The sequence below is a fragment of the Solanum stenotomum genome, chromosome 5, assembly GCF_019186545.1.
Source record: "Solanum stenotomum isolate F172 chromosome 5, ASM1918654v1, whole genome shotgun sequence".
NCBI classification, from domain to species: Eukaryota; Viridiplantae; Streptophyta; class Magnoliopsida; order Solanales; family Solanaceae; genus Solanum; species Solanum stenotomum.
The window spans coordinates 51,649,538-51,672,335 of record NC_064286.1 but is presented as its reverse complement, the minus strand read 5'-3'; the positions used below and the strand labels follow the sequence as shown (position 1 = coordinate 51,672,335).

The window sequence follows — 22,798 nt, the reverse complement described above, 5'->3', positions numbered from 1 at the left end:
ACTGGGGTAGGCGACGAGAGGTGTATAACCCAGATCATACTATCAACCCTATAAACCAGTAACTTGACAACTGAAATTAATTCTAAGCCAATAATGTGATACATGATATTTTAGTATATGCTGCAGCCCTAGAATTGCTTTTAACTTGCTTGAAACATTATATCAAAGTTGTTCACAATTAGTTACGTTTAATTAGTGCATAATTATGGTATGGTCCCCGGTTATGGATCTAGTTATGGGATGTTGCAAGATAAATTCTGAAGTTTTCTTTTTTCTACCTATGGTGCTGGTTCGTTAAGAGAGAACCTGTGATCTCTTGAATTTGAAGTACTCAAAAACTTGACTAGTTTTATGCTCCCCATTTTCCATTGAATTCAAATAACTTAAATACAACATTGGTGATTAACCACCCACCTAATAACAAGGAAATAACTTCCCACTACTACTGAAATGAGAAAGTGGAAAAATAACCTCTTTACTGCTAATAACTTCTAATAACTACTACTACAGAGAAAACAACTGCTACAGGAAAACACTGTTACAGAACCTATTACAGAGAAAACAGAAAAACATAATTAATAGCTACTGATTTAATTTCCATGCATAAAATTGTTGGTAGACTAAAAGGGTACTAATATTACTCCCCTTCTTCAAATCGCGCTTGTCCTCAAGCGTTAAGTGTGGAAAGTAATTCTTCTTCATCGTTAATGAAATCAATCTAGAATAACTTCTTGCACTGGTGACCTCGAGTGAATGGTTCATCACAGTTGAAACAAAGTCCCTTAAGTCGTCTTTCCTCCATTTCAGATCTGGTCAGTTTCTTCACAAATCTGATATGTTGTTGAGGTGAGAAATCTGCTGTCTTTGATTTGCAAGCATCTAACAATTGCGAACAAATGAGTTGTTCCTTGCGTTCATAAAGTCGGAATAAACTCATCGCCGTAGCCAAATCTGGAGGATTATGCAACTCAACCTCAATTGCTATATAATCAGTAAGACCGCTGATATAAAGTTCAATTTTTTGTGACTGCGTAAGTGTATCAGCCCGCGAAATTAACTGCTCAAATGTTTCTTGGTAATCTGGCACAGACCCGATCTGGCGTAGCTTAGCCAATTCTCCCAATTTCTGACTTCTGATTGGTGGCCAAAACGAAGGTTACAATGACGTTTGAAGTCATCCCAAGATAGTTGAGGCAAATCTGTCTCTAATTGAAGAAACCAAAGTTGTGCATTGCCCTCCAAATGAAAAGAAGCAAGTCCAACCTTTTCTTCTTCCAGTGTTTGTTGGTGTCGAAAAAAATGTTCACACCTGTTCAACCATCACAAAGGGTCCTCTTGGCCATTAAATCGTGGGAAATCCAGTTTTGTATGCCGAGGAGTGATGAAACTTCCACCTGTTTCTGATCCTGACCCCCCTACCACTCTGTTTTTACCCTTCCAACCGCGATTCTGACTGATATGTTCAGTTGAATCAGATCGACCTTAGAATTTACTAAATCCTGTGTCAGTGCATCCAAGTGAGCATTTGTTGCTTCATATCTGGATAAATTGGCTGCACGTTCTTCTTAGAACAAATTCACTAATTGTGCTAGTTGATGTTGAATTTGGTCTCCCATAAACTCCGTCTCTGATACCAAGTTGGTATGGTCACCGGTTATGGATCTAGTTATGGGACGTTGCAAGATAAATTCTGAAGTTTTTTTTTTCTACCTATGGTGCTGGTTAGTTAAGAGAGAAACTGCGATCTTTTGAGTTTGAAGTACTCAAAAACTTGACTAATTTTCTGCTCCCCCTTTTCCATTGAATTCAAATAACTTAAATACAACATTGGTGATTAACCACCCACCTAATAACAAGGAAATAACTTCCCACTACTACTGAAATGAGAAAGTGGAAAAATAACCTCCTTACTGCTAATAACTTCTAATAACTACTACTACAGAGAAAACAACTGCTACAGGAAAACACTGTTACAGAACCTATTACAGAGAAAACAGAAAAACATAATTAATAGCTACTGATTTAATTTCCATGCATAAAATTGTTGGTAGACTAAAAGGGTACTAACAAATTATTAGTAGATAAACAATAAATCATCAACTCTTGAAAAGGTTACTTTCTACTTTTAGCTGTAGAATTAAGTGAGTATAAGTTGATCATAAGTCCCTTGGGAACGATAACTCGTTTCTTTAAGAATCTATATTACTTGCACAACCACGTACACTTGCGTGTATATTGAGGAGCAACACTTGAGGTCCAGAGTAGAGATATAATAGTCAAGAAGCTCCGAGATGAACTGGCAGGAAGAAAGTATTTGCTTGTCCTGGATGATTTGTGGTGTGTTGACCCAACATTGTGGCATGAGTTCTTGGACACTTTGAAGGGAATAAACACAACCAGAGGAAACTGCATTCTCGTGACCACTCGTATGAAACTGGTGGCATCCACAGTAGCTGTAGGTCTTCATATGTTGGGAAGATTAGCAGATGATCATTGTTGGTTCATTTTCAAACAAAGAGTGTTTGTTGATGGGGAAGTTCTAGAGGAAATGGTAATCATGGAGAACATGATTGTTGAAATGTGTCAACGTCTACCGTTGGCTGCAAGTGTGTTGGGAGGCCTCATACGCAACAACGAAAAATATGAATGGCAGGCAATTCTTGATAGCAACTCCCTTGTTGCACATGAAGATGATCTTGGGGAAAATAGCATTAAAAAAATTCTAAAACTCAGCTATGTTTATCTACCATCTCCGCACCTGAAAAAATGTTTTGCTTACTTTGGAATGTTTCCAAAAGATTTTGAGTTTGAAAAGGACCAACTAATCCAACTCTGGATGGCAGAAGACATTCTCCGTCCATGTCAAGAGACCATTGTGATGGAAGATGTTGGGCACAAGTTTTTTCAAATCATGTTGCAAAATTCCTTGCTGCAAGATGTTAAGCTAGATGAGTACAACATTATAACACACTGTAAGATGCATGATCTTGTGCATGATTTGGCTGGAGATATCTTAAAATCTAACTATTTGATCCAAAAGGAGATGGTGGTGAAATTTCTTCTCAAGTTCGATATTTTGGATCAGACTCTCCAATTGATCAAATAGATAAGATAAATGAGCCAGGATGTTTGTGCGCATTGTTCTCGAGAAGCAATATACCTAATGATGTGCTATTTAGCTTTAAGTTCTTGAGAGTTTTAAATTTGTCCAGATCAGGCATCAAGGAGTTGTCAGCCTCAATTGGCAAGTTAATATACTTGAGATATTTTGATCTCTCCTTCAGTGGGATCAAAGCCTTGCCCAACTCCATTTGCAAGCTCTACAATATGCAAACTTTGAGAGTTTGCAAATGCTTTTTACTGAAGGAGCTTCCAGATGAAATGGCAAATATGACTAGTTTGAGACACATTTATTACAATTCTCTGTGTATGGATAATAAGCATTTTCAGATGCCATTTAACATGGGGAAATTGACTTGTCTTCAGACCCTACAGTTTTTCAAAGTGGGTTTAGAGAAAGGCCATCGAATAGAAGAAATAGGTCATTTGAAAAACCTGAGAGGTGAATTGACGATTGAAGGTCTCCAATTGGTATGCAATAGAGAAGAAGCTCGAACAACGTATCTACAAGAGAAACCAAAAATATACAAGCTGGAATACGTGTGGTCCCATGATGAACCAGAAGGATGTGAGACCAGTGATGAGTATGTGTTGGATGGTCTTCAACCGCATCCTAACTTGAAAACTTTAGCGGTAGTGGAATATTTGGTCAGGTTGAAATTAAGTGGTTGCAAAAGGTGCAAAGAAATTCCATTGCTTGGTCAACTGAAATTCCTTCAGCATCTCGAGCTGGTAGGGTTCCATAAGGTAGAATGCATCGGACCTATATTTTTTGGTATTGATGGTAACAATAATGGATCAAGTAACAATAATGCCAATATCCAAGTGTTTCCGTTACTCAAAGAACTATTATTGGAGGATATGCCTAGCATTACTGAGTTGAAGGAAGTGCAATTGTTACCAAAAGGAATGTTGGTAGAGACAGACTTGGAGTTAGAATGTTTCCTGTGCTTAAGAAGTTGACCATTTTAGGAACTGTCCTTTGCTAAAAAGTACTCCAAATCAATTTGAGATCCTACGTGAATTGAGCATTGAAGGAGTTGACAGTGAAATTCCATTGTTGAACTTGTGCAACAACTTGACATCTCTGGTAATGCTTATGAAGGAGAGAAAGAGAAGACAAATATGATAATAGAGAGATAATTTGGAGAAAAGGAGCAGATCATTTCATTCAACAAAAGCTTACACATATATAGATACATAAGGTGGTGTCAAATCCCTTAAATCCTGGTAACTGTCTCCCTATTTTGTCCTTAAATAAAGCTCCACCACATATTACAATATCTTCTACATTCTAGAACTTTGTATTAAAATTAATTCAAAAGTTACACCAAAAATATCAAGACAAAAGTACTAACATGACATCACTTAGCATCACATACAAAAACAACAACCTTCATCACTCCTCCTTGATGCAAGTGCTGCTGGATACTCCAAGCTTAGCTCTAAGAAGCTCAAATCTTTGTTTCTGCAGTGCCTTGGTAAAAATATCAGCTAGTTGATCTTCACCACAACAATACAAAATATAAACTTCATTTTCCCTTTCAGCTTCTCGAATGGAATGGTATTTGATTTTAATGTGTTTAGTCTTTCCATGAAAGACTGGATTCTTTACCATGGCAACAGCAGATTTGTTATCACAAAGGACTTCAGTTGCTTTGCTTGGATGAAACCCCAAGTCAATCAAGATTTTTCTCAACCATAGAGCTTGATTAACAGCACCGAAGGCAGCAACGTACTCTGCTTCAGCTGTTGATTGAGCCACGGACCCTTGCTTCTTTGTGCACCAGCAAATGACACCTGATTTGAGGGTGAAACAATATCCTGAAGTGCTTTTCATGTTGTCTTGCGACCCAGCCCAGTCACTATCAGTAAACCCCAACAATTTCATAGATGTGGTTCTTTTATAAAACATACCATAATCAATGGTGCCTCGAATGTACCTCAAAATTCTTTTGGCTGCTCTGAGGTGAGTTTCAGTTGGTAAATGCATAAACCTTGATAGCACACTTGTTGCGTACATAATATCAGGCCTCGTGGCTGATAAATACAACAGGGAACCAATCAAACTTCTATAAATTGAAGCATCGACCAAACCAGACTCATCCTCCTTCATCAGTTTCTCTCCTTGAACTGCAGGCGTACTTACTGGTTTGCATTTGTCAAGACAAAACTTCTTCAATATTTCGGTAGCATATTTCTTCTGAGAAACAAAGATTCCTTGAGAAGATTGATTAACCTCCATTCCCAAGAAATAAGTCATTTTTCCCAGATCATTCATTTCAAAGACCTTCTTCATTTGCTCCCTGAAGTCTTTGATCGACTGTATGCTGCTGCCAGTCACCAACAGATCATCAACATAGAGAGAAACTAGGAGAAAATCATCATTTTGAAGTCTAATATACAGAGTTGCTTCATTGCAACTTCTCTTAAACCCCAAATTCAGTAAGTAGCTATCGATCCGTGCATACCAGGCCCTAGGTGCCTGTTTCAAGCCATAAAGAGCTTTTCTTAACAAATATACCTCGTCTCCTGCTCCTCTAAAACCTTCAGGCTGCTCTACATAAATTTTCTCTTCAAGGTACCCATTAAGGAAGGCGGACTTAACATCCAATTGAAATACTTGCCAACCTTGGTGTGCTGCAACTGCAAGTAGCAATCTAATGGTATCAAACCTTGCAACTGGTGCAAAGGTTTCATGAAAATCAATTCCATGCTGTTGCGCATACCCCTTTACAACCAGCCTTGCTTTGTACTTGTTGAGTGTGCCATCTGAATTCAGTTTAATCTTGAACACCCATTTAGTTCCAAGAGCCTGCTTGTCAGGAGGTCTAGGTACAAGTACCCATGTATTATTCTTGTTAATCATATTGAGCTCCTCCTCCATGGCTGCCCTCCATTCAAGAATTTGCAATGCATTGTCTACATTTGTTGGCTCCAACATAGCGACATTGCATCTGCTATATATATCTTCAATGGATTTGGTACATCTTACTGCAAAATCATCAGAGTCCTCCTCTTCCTCTGGAATCAACTCTTCTTCTTGGGCGCTTTGTTCTTGATTAGTGATCTGGAAAGAAGAAACAACCATCTTCTTCCAGTCCCATGCAACATCCTCATCAAATTTAACACTTCTACTTACTTGGATTTGTTGTGAAATAGGATTTAAAATCCTATATCCTTTAGAAGTGCTGCTGTATCCCACAAATATTCCAACTTCAGCTCTTTGATCAAGTTTATCCCTTTTAACGTCAGGAATATAAGAGTAACAGATACATCCAAGTACTTTAAGATGAGCAACTGATGGCTTGGTTCCAATCCATGCTTCGTATGGAGTCTTTCCTTCAACAGCTCTCGTCGGCAATCTATTTTGTAGATAGACAGCGGTATTTACAGCTTCAGCCCATATCACCTTAGGCAGACCTTTCTCAAACAGAAGACACCGAGCCATATTCATAATGGACCTATTTTTTCTTTCACTTACACCGTTTTGTTGTGGTGTGTAAGTGACTGTAAGTTGATGATGAATTCCTGCTTTCTGAAGAAAATCCTTGAATTGATTGGAAGTGAACTCGGTCCCATTATCATACCTTAAGATTTTTATCAAAGAGCCACATTGGTTTTCAACAGTTGCTTTAAACCTTTGAAACGCAACAAATACTTCAGATTTATGTTTCAGAAAGTAAACCTAACATAACCTCGTAAGGTCATCAATGAATAAAAGAAAATATTTGCTGCCGTTATAAGAAGGAGTGCTCATAGGTCCACACACATCAGTGTGTATTAGTTGGAGCTTTTCAGTAGCTCTTCAGGCTTGATTAATAGGAAATGGTGATTGACTTAGCTTCCCAATTTGACAAACCCCACATACATTAGAGGTTTCATTTATGGAAGACATATCTGCCACAAGATCCTTATTTTGCATCAATTTTAAAGATTTAAAATTGATGTGACCAAGCCTCTTATGCCAGACATAAGTTTCATCTTGTATGCTGACATAAGCTCCAATGTCAGTATGTTTCCAATCAAGAGGGAAGCTTCTGTTGTTCATTTTGACCGAGAGCAATTTTATACCAGTTGGATCCATGATTTCACATGTTTTATCTTTAAATAACAGGGCATAATTTTTATCAAGCAATTGGCCGACACTGAGAAGACTTTGGCTAATTTCAGGAACAAATAATACATTAGATATAATCTTCATACCTGAGGGAGTTTGAACAACAACTGCTCCTTTGCCCTTTGCATCTACATGTCTACCATCTCCAAGTCTGACTTTGGAGAAATAATTTTTGTCCAGCCGTTCAAAAATGTTCAAGTTAGCTGTCATGTGATGCGTGCATCCACTATCAACAAGCCACACATCATGATCTTGAACTGCTACATTGCATTCTCCAGCAATAGAAGCAGCAAACAACTTCTCTTCAGGATCTTCAACATTTTCAGTAACTTGAGCTGGCTGGTTTTGATTTATTTTGCACACCTTATCCACATGACCAAACTGTTTGCACAACTTGCATTGAACTCCAGGTCTGTACCAACAAAACCTGTCTGTATGATTAGTCTTTTTACAATAGGGACAAGGTGGATACTTGGATCTTCCATATCTCCCTCGGTTGTTATATTGCTCCTTCTTCTCCTTACCATATCTTCCATTTTGTTGCCTTTTTGATTCACCATCCAACTGAGCTTTAGATCTTTGAACAGCCACAAGAGCGACTCTCTTCCTCTCCAAAAGCTTTCCTTTTTTCCACTGCTAGAAGAGTGTTGGATAGTTCATTCAATGTGACACGAGACATTTTCCAAGCATCTTCAATTGAGGAAATTTTTGCTTCAAACTTTTCTAGAAGTGTCACCATCACTTTCTCAACAATCCTCTGCTATTCTACTTTTCCCCCTAACAATCTGATCTGATTGGCGATTTTCATGATTCTATCAATATAATCTTTCACCTTTTCGGTCTCTTTCATTCTTAACATCTTAAATTCTTTTCTTAGATTCAATATTTGCATTTGCCTCGTCCTATCACTCCCTTGGAATTGTTGCTTCAGCATATCCCAAGCTTTTTTGGCAGATTCACATGTCATGATCCTGGTAAAAATTGAATCTGAGACAGCTGCGTGAATGAAAGACAAGGCTTTTGGACCTTTTGCGATCTCTTCATGACTTCTGATCTGCTGAAGAGTTGGGTTTGCTCTCAAAGGTTCTGGAGCACTGTCTTCCTCAACATACTTCCATAATCCAATACCCTTCAAGTATGTTTTCATCTTCACTGCCCAAACTTGGTAGTTCTCGCCATTAAAGATAGGGGGTGAAAGAGGAGAGCTGCTAGAGGCCATGTGAAAGGAAGTTGAACAAAAAAAACTTGGACAAGTTAAACTTAGTACGTGATCTTGCTATGTTTTTCTCTCTCAAAACAGTCCCTAAAAGATCAATTTAGTTCTGATGCCAATTGAAGGAGAGAAAGAGAACACAAATATGATAATAGAGAGATAATTTGGAGAAAAGGAGCATACCATTTCATTCAGCAAAAGCTTACACATATATAGATACATAAGGTGGTGTCAAATCCCTTAAATCCTGGAAACTGTCTCCCTATTTTGTGCTTAAATAAAGCACCACCACATATTACAATATCATCTACATTCTAGAACTTTGTATTAAAATTAATTCAAAAGTTATACCAAAACTATCAAGACAAAAGTACTAATATGACAACACTTAGCATCACATACAAAAACAACAACCTTCATCAGCTTATTATCAGAGATGTGAAACAGCTCACTTGTCTTACAGATGAGATACTACACAACAATTTCTCTCTTGAACATCTTTTGGTCTTAAATTGTGGAGAGTTTCGTGAATTGCCACAGAGCTTGTACAATCTCCGTTCTCTTAAGAGCCTAAGTATTGGCGACTGCACCAATTTCAGTTCCATTCCTGTTTCCAGAGGAGAGAATCATTTGACTTCCCTCCTAAAACTTCGGTTATACAATTGTGATGGATTGACTAGTTTATCAAGCGGACTGCTAGAGCATTGTCGGTCTTTGGAATCTCTGAATGTCAACAAATGTAACAACTTGGTTTCCTTGCCTTTACATGTGTGGGAAATGCCTTCACTTTCATATTTGAATATATCAAAATGTCCCAAATTGGAACATGTACCTGCAGGGAGCCTTCACCGTCTCACAGGGTTAAGGACATTGTGTATTGGTCCTTTCTCAGAGTTGGTGGATTTTGAGGCATTCCAATTGATTTTTAATGGCATTCAGCCGCTATCATCCCTTCGTGTGCTGTGGGTGTATGGACATGCACACTGGGATTCTCTGCCCTATAAGCTTTTGGAATTCTCTTCCGTAACAGAGATCAGAATAACTGATTTTGGAATCAAGGCTTTTTCTATTGAAACATTGGAGCTAGTAAGCTGCAAACAGCTACAACATCTGCTGATCAATGATTGTCCGTACTTAGAAGCTCTGTCAGATGGGCTCGGCAATCTTGTTTCTTTGGAAGAGTTAAAGTTTATCTAACTGCAAAAATCTACAGCATCTTCCATCCAGAGATGCCATGCGGCGCCTCACCAAATTACGGTGCCTGAACATTAAAGGCTGCCCACAGTTGGAGTTCACGACAATTCAGGACTTGCGTAAGTTTCTGTTTCTCTTTAGCTTTCAAAGCTTTATATTCAATCCTTTGGAACTATTTGATACTTTTGAGATATTCATTCCTTTAAAGATGTGTTTTAATCATCAAAGTTTATATTCTTTGTTGTAGGCGACTAGAACAAGAGCTATGCTACAAGGTTTCTGTGGTAAACAGTCTCTCCAGGACATATTCTTCGGCTGTAGACCTCGTTACTGGCTCTTCCATGAATATTTGGTAAGGACTACAAAATCTCTCAAATAGAAAGAGCTATCGCATGTCATGAATATATGCTTCTTGCAAACTTCAATTCTATCTCCTTTGTTTGAGCTGATTTTTAGTGCAAAATGAGATAGTTGAGTGATGCAATAAGGAGAATCAGACGTAAAATTGTCGAACTGCTAAAATATCAGTAATGAAAGATAATCAGTTTGTTAGTTGCAAGGAGATTTAGGAAGTAAGCTGTTAGATAGAGCCTACATTAGTTTCAGTCCATAAAATTACATGATGATAGGAAAGTCATGTATTGCATTCTCACAATATTTGAACTCCGACTATTTTTCCCCTTTCTTTCGTTATATTAATGTCTGACCCCTCCCCTTTCCCAACCTGTACGAAAGAAGAAGAATCTCAGTATTTGTCATATCTATTTAGGTGGTATGGTGAAAATAATGAAAGGTATGGATGGTTGGTGCCATTGAAATCAGTTTATGAGCTATTCATGTGTGGCAGATCAAATAATTCTTACTGATGATGCTACATTTAGACTGTTTCCATGGATTCAGCTAGGAGGTTTCTGCGGTACAAAAGGCAAATTGTATGTTCAAGAACAACTTCTTATGGTTTGTTTTTCAGCTCCGTTTCTCATGAGAATATTGTACTACTAACAGGGATGCTATCATAGCAATATCCGTTACGAAGGACCAGTTTGAGTGGCATCTGTCCATTAAGTTGAAGGTTTCTCTACTCTGCTTATCAGACCAAGCTTTCCATGTAAGCTTCTTCTAAATTTAAGGAAAATAACTTTCCTTCAAAACTTAAAGAAAACATTTTCCAAAACTTTCTTCCAATTTCAAATTACAATTACTTTTTTGTTGAAAAAATTAATTTATTTTATCCCTACCCTCAAATCAGGCCCCCAACCACCCCCTCCAAAAAATAATAATTTTAAAGCTTGTTTTTAAATTTCATTTTTTCACCCTACCCTCGACCCCCCTACCCCTCCCTCATCCACCCCACCTCCCTACCAGCCCCTTTCCCCCCAAAAAAATTTTTTAAGTTTGTTTTTAAAAAATATTTTCAATTTCAAAATTTCATTTTTTCACCCCTACCCTCGACCCCCCACCCACCCCCAAAAAATAATTTTAAATTTGTTTTTCAAAAATATTTTCAATTTCGAAATTTCATTTTTTTCACCCCTACCTAGCTCCCCCCTCACTCCACCCACCCCCTACCAAAACCCTCCCCCCCACCCCCAAAAAAAATNAAAAATTTAAGTTTGTTTTTAAAAAAAAATTTCAAACTTCAAAATTTCAATTTTTCACCCTTACCCTCGACCCCCCCTCATCCACCTCCCCAAAAAAAATTAAGTTTGTTTTTAAAAAATACTTTCAATTTCAAAAATTATTATCTAGTCTAGTAAAAATAAAAGATATTTCTCAAAAATATTTTTCATTCATAAATACTAAAAATCTTTTACGGAAATTATTTTCTACTCACCAACCAAACATGAGAAAATAAGTCAAAAATCAACTTGTTTTCCAAGAAAACATTTTCTAGGAAAACATTTTCCATGGAAAACATTTTCCTTCATACCAAACACACCCTAAGATTTGAATAGTAGACATGCCTTTTGTAGAAATAGAGTTTTTGTTTCCAGAAAACATTTTGAACTTGTACTTAGCTGCTGCATCATTGCCTAATATATAGCTTCTTTAATGTATCTTCTATTTTTAAGATTGAAATTCGATGTTCGAATTTCTATTTGAATTTGAAGAGGAGTAGTTTTTGGTTTTGGTTTGAGTTGTTAAGCTTCAACTTTTCTGGGTTTTGTCTCTATGCTGGAAGGAATGAGATAAATTCATTAATGTTACAACAAGTGGAGGAGAATAGATAATTGTACTACTCATTTAGGACCCTGTTTTATTTCATATATAATATTTAAATAAAACTACTTGTACAAATAAAATAAAACCACTTGTACAAAAAAACAAAAAACTACTTAAATAAATGAATATAAGAGGAAAAAGGAGACTCAAACATGGTCTTCATTCACATGTATTTAGCCGCCTTTTTAATTTCTTTTTTTACTGTGTGAATGAATTATTGTCTTCCTTTTTAGTGGTCTGCAAACAACTTGCTACAGAAGACTTATTACTTTGACAAGACTTTGGTACAGAGGAACTACATTTTTGTGAAGAAGCAAACACAACAATGGCCGATCCTGTAATTGGTGCTACTGTTCAAGTTTTACTTGAGAGAGTTGCTGAAGATGCTCAAAATGTGTTTGATCGATTCAGATATGAGTCTCTCAAAACAAAAGTGAGGAGCATCCGAAACAGCCCAATGAAAAAGGTCTGTGGTTTCTTTTCTCATACTGCTTTTAAAAGAAAAATGTCTCAAAAAATCAACAACATCAATAAAGAGTTGACGGCTATCAATAAGGTAGCCAAAGACCTCGGTCTACAATCACTTATGGTTCCTTCTCGGAAAATACTACCAATTCGAGAAACAGATTCCTTAGTAGTTGCTTCTGATGTCGTTGGTAGAGACATGGATGTTGCTGAGATAAAGGAGAAGATTTTGAACATGAGAGAGGAGGATGCTGTTCTGTGCACCATTCCCATAGTGGGTATGGGAGGTTTAGGGAAAACAACTGTGGCTAAGAGGATTTACAATGATGAACACATCAAGCAAATCTTTGAAAAGAGAATTTGGTTGTGTCTACCTGAAATGTCTGAAATTATGATCTTTCTTGAACAAATCCTCGAATCACTGACAGAGAAGAAAGTTGAGGTTCAAAGGAGAGATATAATAGTCAAGAAGCTACAAGATGAATTGGGAGGAAAAAACTATTTGCTAGTCCTGGATGATTTGTGGCGTGTTGACTCTACATCGTGGCATGAGTTCGTGGACACCTTGAGAGGAATAAATACATCTAGAGGAAATTGCATTCTTGTGACTACTCGTATGAAGCGGGTGGCATCCACAGTAGCAACAAATCTTCATATCTTGGGAAAGTTAATAGAAGATCATTGTTGGTCTATTTTCAAACAAAAAGCATTTGTTGATGGCAGGATTCCTGAAGAATTTGCGAGCATGGGCAACAAGATTGTTAAAATGTGTCAAGGTCTACCGTTGGCTGCAAGTGTGTTGGGAGGCCTCTTATGCAACAAGGAAAAACATGAATGGCAAGCACTTCTTGATGGAAACCCCCTTATTGTAGGTGAAGATGACAACGGCGAAAATAACATAAAGAAAATCCTAAAACTTAGCTATGATTAGCTACCATCTCCATATCTGAAAAAATGCTTTGCTTACTTTGCAATGTTTCCAAAAGATTTTGAGTTTGAAAAGGACCAACTAATCCAACTCTGGATGGCAGAAGGCTTTCTTCATCCATGTCAAGAGACCACCGTGATGGAAGACATCGGGAACAACTTCTTTCAACTCTTGTTGAGAAATTCCTTGCTACAAGATGTTGTGTTAGATGAGCATAACAATATAACATACTGTAAGATGCACGATCTTGTGCATGATTTGGCTGGAGATATCTTAAAATCTAAACTATTTGATCCGAAGGGCAATGATGGAGAAAAACTTTCTCAAGTGCGATACTTTGGATGGAACTCCCCAAGTGATCAAATAGATAAGATAAATGAGCCAGGACGTTTGTGCACATTGTTTAGGAGAAGCTGTTATATATCAGAAGGTATGCTGTTGAAATTTAAGTTCTTGAGAGTTTTAAATTTGTCCAGTTCAGGAATCTTTGAGTTGTCAGACGAAATCGGGAAGTTAATATACTTGAGATATCTTGATCTCTCGGACACTGTGATCACAGCCTTGCCCCACTCCATTTGCGAGCTCTATAATTTGCAAACTCTTAGAGTCAATGGATGCTCTTTACTTGAGGAACTTCCATATGAGATGGGGAATATGATAAGTTTGAGACACATATATTGCTCTCGGTCTCAACTGCCACTTAATGTGGGACAATTGGCTTGTCTTCAGACCCTACAGTATTTCAATGTAGGTTTAGTGAAAGGCCGTCGAATAGAAGAATTAGGTCGCTTGAAGAACCTTAGAGGTAAATTGAAGATCAATGGTCTCCAATTGGTTTGTGATAGAGAAGAAGCTCGAACATCATATCTACGGCAGAAATTGAATATTTACAAACTGGCATATTTATGGTCCCACGAGGAATCAGAAGGATGTGAGATCAATGATGAGCATGTGTTGGATGGTCTTCAACCGCATCCTAACTTGAAAACATTTGAAGTGAAGAACTATTTGGGTACTAGATTTCCTTCATGGTTCAGTGAAGAATCGCTACCAAATTTGGTCAAGTTGAAATTAAGTGGTTGCAAAAGGTGCAAAGAAATTCCATCGCTTGGCCAACTGAAATTCCTTCGGCATCTAGAGCTGGTAGGGTTCCATAAGGTGGAATGCATTGGAACTATATTTTATGGTATTGAGGTTAACAATAAGGGATCAAGCAGCAATAATGGCAATATCCAAGTGTTCCCGTTATTGAAAGAACTAGTCTTGGAGGATATGCATAGCCTTATTGAGTGGAAGGGAGTGGAATTGATACCAACAAATGGAGTAAGAATGTTTCCTGGGCTTGAGAAGTTGAAGATTAGTAACTGTCCATTGTTGAAAAGTATTCCGAATCAATTTGAAATCCTACGTGAATTAGAGATTAGAGTAGTTGACAGTGAAATGCCATTGTTGAACTTGTTCAACAACTTGACATCTCTCTTAGAGCTTAGTGTCTATGATGTGAAAGAGCTCACTTGTTTTCCAGATGAGATGCTACGCAACAATTTATCTCTACAACATCTGTCAGTTTCATATTGTGGAGAGTTTCGTGAATTGCCACAAAGCTTGTACAATCTCCATTCTCTTAAGAGCTTAATGATTGACAACTGCACCAATTTCAATTTTTTTCCTGTTCCCAAAGGAGAGAATTATTTGACTTCCCTCCAAAGTCTTGAGTTATGTTACTGTGATGGATTGACCAGTTTACCAAGTGGATTACTTGAGCATTGTCGGTCCCTGGAATCCTTGAAGGTCCACAACTGTAACAACTTAGTTTCCTTCCCCTTACATGTGTGTGGAATGCCTTCACTTTCATATTTGGGTTTATCACAGTGTCCCAAATTGATTAGTGTACCCTCAGGGGGACTTCACCATCTCACTAGGTTACGGGAATCACATATTGGTCCTTTCTCAGAGATGGTGGATTTTGAGGCATTCCAATTAATGTTTAATGGCATTCATCAACTATCGTCCCTTCGTACATTGGAGGTGTGGGGACACTTGCACTGGGATTCTCTGCCCTATCAGCTTATGCAACTCTCTGCCCTAAAAGAGATCCGGATATATGGATTCGGAATCGAGGCTCTTCCTCATAGATTTGGCAACCTTACTTCTCTTGAAAGATTACACCTAGTGGGCTGCAATTGGCTGCAACATGTGGACTTCTCAGATGACATGCCCAAATTACAGCTTCTCTGGATCCAGGATTGTCCATTGTTAGAAGATCTGTCGGATGGACTCGGCAACCTTGTTACTTTGCAACAGTTAACTTTATGGAACAGCAAAAAAATAGAGCATCTGCCATCCTGAGATGCCATGGGACGTCTCACCAAATCACGGTACCTTGGCTGCCCACAGTCGGAAGAAATTTGCACCAATTGGAGTGGCCCAAACGCCCAGTGGTCCAACATTTTCCATATTCCATATAATGATGTGGGGTTCGGTCTTGGGTAAGTCTCTGTTTCTCTTTCAGTTTCTGAGTTGCATTTTTTTTCTTCCTGCGCTTCTTTGGCTCTTAAAATGTCTAGCAATATTGGATCATCTTAATAGGTCTTGTTTTCTCCTAAAATTTCTCTTTTTTAGTGGTTGCTTGTAATGACTCGCGTCTCCATTTTCCAAGAAGGAAATGTGTGCGAAAACTGACTTTCCCTCCCTTATGTTTCAGATGGTTGAAACAACGGCATGGAGAAGACTACTAAGTTTCATAGTCATGGTTGTCAAGGGAAATTGCATTTCGTACATTCATTTACATTTGGGAGGAACTGGAATTGAGATACTAGTTCTGTATGTGGAAAATTCTGGACTAAGATCTGTCCGCTGAGGCCTTTCTTGCATTGTGTACATGCTGCACCTGCCTTGTCTTGTATATAGAGATTTTGTCTCCAGCAAACAGTTTTTTAATTATTTTTTTTAACGTTGTGTGGGGTTAGGCTTGACCCCTACCACGTCTGTAACATCCAAAAAAGTTACAAAAGCAGAAGGGGACATGGACCTAACTTCCAGCAAACCGTTTATATTCGCTTAATTGTTGTATCATTGCCTAGTTGATAGATTCTTTAATGTATCTCTGTTTTTCCTTTCGAAATTTATCTTGGCTTATGTTAGTGCATACTATGATGGATTAAATCTAAAACATGTGTTCCAAAACAACATTTCCTGCATATTTCTATGTACTAGTCTTCGCTCATGTGCGTTGCACGTGTACCCTATCAATTAATATTGAGTTTTTAAAAGTGACATAAGTATAAAATATATAAATGAGACATAAAAGTAGATTTTTTTAAAGAGAAATATACTCGTAAACTTAAAACAATGAAGGGTTATATGTATACTCCAAATTTTGTGAATCAATTGAAACACCAAGTAATTTTACCCTATTATCAAATATAGCTATTGGGAACCATATAGTTATTCACTGGTCACTTGTATTACATATTTGCATGACTTTTCATTTTTTCATTTTAATAGTTACCATAAAAGTGAGATTAAACCTTATTATTTTAATTGTTACCATAAAAGTGACATTACTACGATGACTTTCTGAAAGTCAACGTCTCTACGATCCTATAATATGTGTTGACAGTAATAAATACATTTCTTAAAGGATGAAAAAGTCTGTCAAAGGAGATAAAGAAGCGATAAGTACTGAAATTATTTTTTTCCAACAAAAATTGAAATCCCAAGGTAAAAAATAGAAAAGTATCACTTAACGTATAAAATTGAGCAATACCTCGAGAATACATTTCAAAATTACTAAAAAACTCATCAAAAAATAGACATCAAAAAAACATTCAAGGGTACAACATATTAACAAGACCACACAAAAATAAAATAATAACCGCGAAAACCTTTTCTAGTCTAGATAGAAAGCACACTGAGGCTAAGCAAATCAAATACCATAAAACTAACAAAAAAGATGATACTCAAAGAATACATCAAAATCACTAAACATTAAGAAAGAAGAATCAAAAGCACATAGCACTAAAAAAACCACACAAAATTAAACAATACAGACAAATTGTATTACAGATTATTAGCACAATTTGATGAAAACAAGATAAAAAACTTGAAGAAAATATATTAAAATACAATAAAAAAATTCAAGATTAAACAAATAAAGTAATAAAAAAGAAAAAACATAAAGATTCAATATGAAAGAAATAACCTTTAGTGTCTTTGCTACTTCTTGTATATCTTTTCTCTATTAACAACAAACAGTGATAAGAAATAGTCACTGACACAAGTCCCAAGCCAAAATTTAAATTGTTTTTTGATAAAGAAGAATTGATATACACATTTATTAAGGAAAATGGAACTTTTGGTCTTTCCTCGTCATTGTAACTGTTTCCCAAAGAATTTGAACCATTGTGTCTAGAGGCATGAATTTAAATAAAATTATTATTTAATATTAAATTAATTATATATTAATATTTTATTTAGTTTAGAGATAAAATAAGGGCAGAATGGTAATTCAACTTTTAAGTTAGGAGCTTTCCACTTATAATAATATATAGGGAAAATGCATAAGTACCCCCCCAGCCTATGCCCGAAATCTCAGAGACACACCTAACCTTTACTAAGGTCCTATTACCCCCCTGAACATAATTTATCTATAATATTTTACCCCTTTTCTGCCTACGTGGCACTATCTTGAAAAAAATGTCAACATGCACTGGGCCCACAAAGATAGTGCCACGTAGGCCAAAAAGGGGTAGAATATTACATATAAAATAAGTTCGGGGGGTAATAGGATCTTAGTAAAGGTTAGGTGTGTCTCTGGGATTTCGGGTATAGGCTGGAGGGTACTTATGCATTTTCCCTAATATATATAATATATATATGAATGATATATATGATTGTTTTGAAAGGGAAAGTCCAGTACTTCCATAGTCATTTTAGCAGGAAAAAAAAATTTCGATACTTATTTAACAACTCGTAAGTTCTAACTTTTTAGGAAAACATACTCGAAAAATAAAAATCAATATTTCAATTTCTAGCATTTTTAATGTTAGAGATGTCCTTAATAACATTTAATCATAGTATTTTCCTAAAAATTGATATTTGTCACATCATTAAATACGTATGGAATTGTATCTAGTCATAAACAATATTTTCTACATATACCAATAAAAGGTAAGAAGTGTTGACTCCTCCATGTTTCTGTTTGAGAGATACTTGTATTGTTGGAGTCATTACTACCATTCATTTTTCTAGTAACTAAAGAAGACTTTGGTGCAGAGGAAGAAGACTTTGTGAGGGAGCAAAAACAACAATGGCTGATCCTGTAATTGGTGCAACTGTTCAAGTTGTGCTTGAAAAGTTGCTTTCTCTCACTATTGAGGAGGTCAAAAGTTTGAGGAACTGCAAGAAAGATCTTGAAATACTGACAAAATATGTATCCTTGATCCAAGCTTTCATTCATGATGCTGAAAGACGACAAGTTGAAGATCAGGTTGTTGAACAATGGCTCAAGATGCTTGAGAGAGTTACTGAAAATGCTGAAAATGTGTTTGATGAATTCAGGTATGAATCTCTCAAAAGACAAGTGAAGATCCGAAACAACCCAATGAAAAAGGTCAGTGATTTCTTTTCTCATACAGATTTTAAGAGAAGAATGTCTCGAAAAATCAACAACATCAATGAGGAGTTGAGAGCTATCAATAAGTTAGCCAATGACCTTGGTCTCCAATCACTGATGGTTCCTCCTCGGCAAATACTACCAATTCGAGAAACAGATTCTGTAGTAGTTGCTTCCGATGTTGTTGGTAGAGACAAGGATGTTGCTGAAATAAAGGAGAAGATATTGACCATGAGAGATGATATTGATCTGTGCACCATTCCCATAGTGGGCATGGGGGGTTTAGGGAAAACAACTGTGGCTAAGAGAGTTTTTAATGATGAGCAGATCGAGAAACACTTTGAAAAGAGAGTTTGGTTGTGTCTACCTGAAATGTCAGAAACAAAAAGCTTTCTTGAACTGATCCTCGAATCATTGACAGAGAGGAAACTTGAGGTCCAGAGTAGAGATATAATAGTCAAGAAGCTCCGAGATGAACTGGCAGGAAGAAAGTATTTGCTTGTCCTGGATGATTTGTGGCGTGTTGACCCAACATTGTGGCATGAGTTCTTGGACACTTTGAAGGGAATAAACACAACCAGAGGAAACTGCATTCTTGTGACGACTCGTATGAAACTGGTGGCATCCACAGTAGCTGTAGATCTTCATTTGTTGGGAAAATTAGCAGATGATCATTGTTGGTCCATTTTCAAACAAAGAGCGTTTGTTGATGGGGAAGTTCCAGAGGAAATGGTAATCATGGAGAACAGGATTGTTGAAATGTGTCAAGGTCTACCGTTGGCAGCAGGTGTGTTGGGAGGCCTCATACGCAACAAGGAAAAACATGAATGGCAGGCAATTCTTGATAGCAACGCCCTTGTTGCACATGAAGATGATCTTGGGGAAAATAGCATTAAAAAAATTCTAAAACTCAGCTATGTTTATCTACCATCTCCGCACCTGAAAAAATGTTTTGCTTACTTTGCAATGTTTCCAAAAGATTTTGAGTTTGAAAAGGACCAACTAATCCAACTCTGGATGGCAGAAGGCTTTCTCCATCCATGTCAAGAGACCATTGTGATGGAAGATGTTGGGCACAAGTTTTTTCAAATCTTGTTGCAAAATTCCTTGCTGCAAGATGTTAAGCTAGATGAGCACAACGTTATAACACACGGTAAGATGCATGATCTTGTGCATGATTTGGCTGGAGATATCTTAAAATCTAAACTATTTGATCCGAAAGGAGATGTTGGTGAAATTTCTTCTCAAGTTCGATATTTTGGATCAGACTCACCAATTGATCAAATAGATAAGATAAATGAGCCAGGACGTTTGTGCGCATTGTTCTCGAGAAGCAATATACCTAATGATGTGCTATTTAGCTTTCAGTTCTTGAGAGTTTTAAATTTGTCCAGATCAGGCATCAAGGAGTTGTCAGCCTCAATTGGCAAGTTAGTATACTTGAGATATCTTGATCTCTCCTACAGTGGGATCAAAGCCTTGCCCAACTCCATTTGCAAGCTGTACAGTATGCAAACTTTGAGAGTTAGTAAATGCTTTTTACTGAAGGAGCTTCCAGATGAAATGGCAAATATGATTAGTTTGAGACACGTTTATTACAATTCTCTGTGTATGGATAATAAGCATTTTCAGATGCCATTTAACATGGGGAAATTGACTTGTCTTCAGACCCTACAGTTTTTCAAAGTGGGTTCAGAGAAAGGCCGTCGAATAGAAGAAATAGGTCATTTGAAAAACCTGAGAGGTGAATTGACGATTGAAGGTCTCCAATTGGTATGCAATAGAGAAGTAGCTCAAACAGCGTACCTACAAGAGAAACCAAAAATCTACAAGCTGAAATATGTGTGGTCCCATGATGAACCAGAAGGATGTGAGACCAGTGATGAGTATGTGTTGGATGGTCTTCAACCGCATCCTAACTTGAAAACTTTAGCGGTAGTGGAATATATGGGGACTAGATTTCCTTCATGGTTCAGTGAAGAGTTTCTACCAAATTTGGTCAGGTTGAAATTAAGTGGTTGCAAAAGGTGCAAAGGAATTCCATCGCTTGGTCAACTGAAATTCCTTCAGCATCTTGAGCTGGTAGGGTTCCATAAGGTGGAATACATCGAACCTACATTTTATGGTAACGATAATGGATCAAGTAGAAATAACACCAATATCCAAGTGTTTCCGTTACTCAAAGAACTATTATTGGAGGATATGCCTAGCCTTACTGAGTGGAAGGAAGTGCAATTGTTACCAAAAGGAAATGTTGGTAGAGACAGACTTGGAGTTAGAATGTTTCCTGTGCTTAAGAAGTTGACGATTAGGAACTGTCCTTTGCTAAAAAGTACTCCAAATCAATTTGAGATCCTACGTGAATTGAGCATTGAAGGAGTTGACAGTGAAATTCCATTGTTGAACTTGTGCAGCAACTTGACATCTCTTGTAATGCTTATTATCAGAGATGTGAAACAGCTCACTTGTCTTACAGATGAGATACTACGCAACAATTTCTCTCTTGAACATCTTTTGGTCTTGAATTGTGGAGAGTTTCGTGAATTGCCCCAGAGCTTGTACAATCTCCGTTCACTTAAGAGCTTAAGTATTGGCGACTGCACCAATTTCAGTTCCATTCCTGTTTCCAGAGGAGAGAATCATTTGACTTCCCTCCTAAAACTTCGGTTATACAATTGTGATGGATTGACTAGTTTATCAAGCGGACTGCTAGAGCATTGTCAGTCTTTGGAATCTCTGAATGTCAACAAATGTAACAACTTGGTTTCCTTGCCTTTACATGTGTGGGGAATGCCTTCACTTTCATATTTGAATATATCAAAATGTCCCAAATTGGAAAGTGTACCTGCAGGGAGCCTTCACCGTCTCACAGAGTTAAGGACATTGCATATTGGTCCTTTCTCAGAGTTGGTGGATTTTGAGGCATTCCAATTGATTTTTAATGGCATTCAGTCGCTATCATCCCTTTGTGTGCTGTGGGTGTACGGACATGCACACTGGGATTCTCTGCCCTATCAGCTTTTGGAATTCTCTTCCGTAACAGAGATCGGAATAACTGATTTTGGAATCAAGGCTTTTCCTATTGAAACATTGGAGCTAGTAAGCTGCAAACAGCTACAACATCTGCTGATCAATGATTGTCCGTACTTAGAAGCTCTGTCAGATGGGCTCGGCAACCTTGTTTCTTTGGTAGAGTTAAGTTTATCTAACTGCAAAAATCTACAGCATCTTCCATCCAGAGATGCCATGCGGCGCCTCACCAAATTACGGCGCCTGAACATTAAAGGCTGTCCACAGTTGGAAGAAAGCTGCACCAATCGTAGTGGCACAAACTCACAGTGGTCCAAGATTTCTCATATTCCACAAATTAGCGTGGAGTTCACGACAATTCAGGACTTGCGTAAGTTTCTGTTTCTCTTTAGCTTTTGAAGCTTTTCATTCAATCCTTTGGAACTATTTGATACTTTTGAGATATTCACTCCTTTAAAGATGTGTTTTAATCATCAAAGTTTATATTCTTTGTCATAGGCGACTAGAACAAGTGCTATGCTACAAGGTTTCTGTGGTAAACAGTCTCTCCAGGACATATTCTTCGGCTATAGACCTGTTACTGGCTCTTCCATAAATATTTGGTAAGGACTACAGAATCTCTCAAATAAAAAGAGCTATCGCATGTCGTTATCGTTCAAAGAGCTCTATGTATGCTGCTTGCAAACTTCAATTCTAGTCTCCTTTGTTTGAGCTGATTTCTAGTGCAAAATGAGATAGTTGAGTGATGCAATAAGGAGAATCAGAAGTAAAATTGTCGAACTGCTAAAATATCAGTTTTGAAAGAAAATCAGTTTGTTAGTTGCAAGGAGATTTTGGAAGTAAGCTGTTAGATAGAGCCTACATTAGTTTCAGTCCATAACATTACAT

General features: G+C 37.3%; 2 protein-coding genes and 2 long non-coding RNA genes across 6 annotated transcripts in view; 2 read left to right on the top strand and 2 right to left on the bottom strand.

The window, feature by feature from the left end:
- LOC125865728 (uncharacterized) overlaps window positions 1-22,798 on the bottom strand; it is a 204,349-nt gene that overhangs the window by 26,091 nt on the left and 155,460 nt on the right. The gene's annotated exons all lie outside the window — the stretch shown is intronic.
- Window positions 1-22,798, top strand: part of LOC125865716 (putative disease resistance protein RGA3) — a 185,948-nt gene that overhangs the window by 18,579 nt on the left and 144,571 nt on the right. The window contains exons 2-3 of one of the 3 annotated variants that reach the window (XM_049545941.1): window positions 18,647-22,280; window positions 22,409-22,512. In XM_049545941.1, coding sequence (XP_049401898.1) covers window positions 18,647-22,280; window positions 22,409-22,416 — 3,642 coding nt within the window. In that variant the 3' untranslated portion in view covers window positions 22,417-22,512. Of the gene's footprint in view, window positions 1-12,184; window positions 12,229-18,646; window positions 22,281-22,408; window positions 22,513-22,798 lie in introns of those variants that run through there. The other 2 variants (XM_049545938.1, XM_049545940.1) reach the window with 2 other exon arrangements.
- Window positions 3,440-22,798, bottom strand: part of LOC125865726 (uncharacterized) — a 112,247-nt gene continuing 92,888 nt past the window's right edge. The window contains exons 2-3 of the long non-coding RNA XR_007446386.1: window positions 20,687-20,993; window positions 3,440-3,624 (exon numbers count right to left, since the gene is read on the bottom strand). This is a non-coding gene — a long non-coding RNA (uncharacterized LOC125865726). The remainder of the gene's footprint in view (window positions 3,625-20,686; window positions 20,994-22,798) is intronic.
- On the top strand, window positions 13,761-16,361 carry LOC125865717 (disease resistance protein RGA2-like). Its single transcript, XM_049545942.1, has 2 exons — window positions 13,761-15,752; window positions 15,968-16,361. Exon 1 carries the CDS (start codon window positions 13,909-13,911, stop codon window positions 15,610-15,612), a length of 1,704 nt encoding a protein of 567 aa, XP_049401899.1. The 5' UTR covers window positions 13,761-13,908; the 3' UTR covers window positions 15,613-15,752; window positions 15,968-16,361.

Bases quoted from the DNA above. Each gene is read 5' to 3' on its own strand.
- LOC125865717 (XM_049545942.1), top strand. From the start codon at position 13,909: ATGGGGAATATGATAAGTTTGAGACACATATATTGCTCTCGGTCTCAA.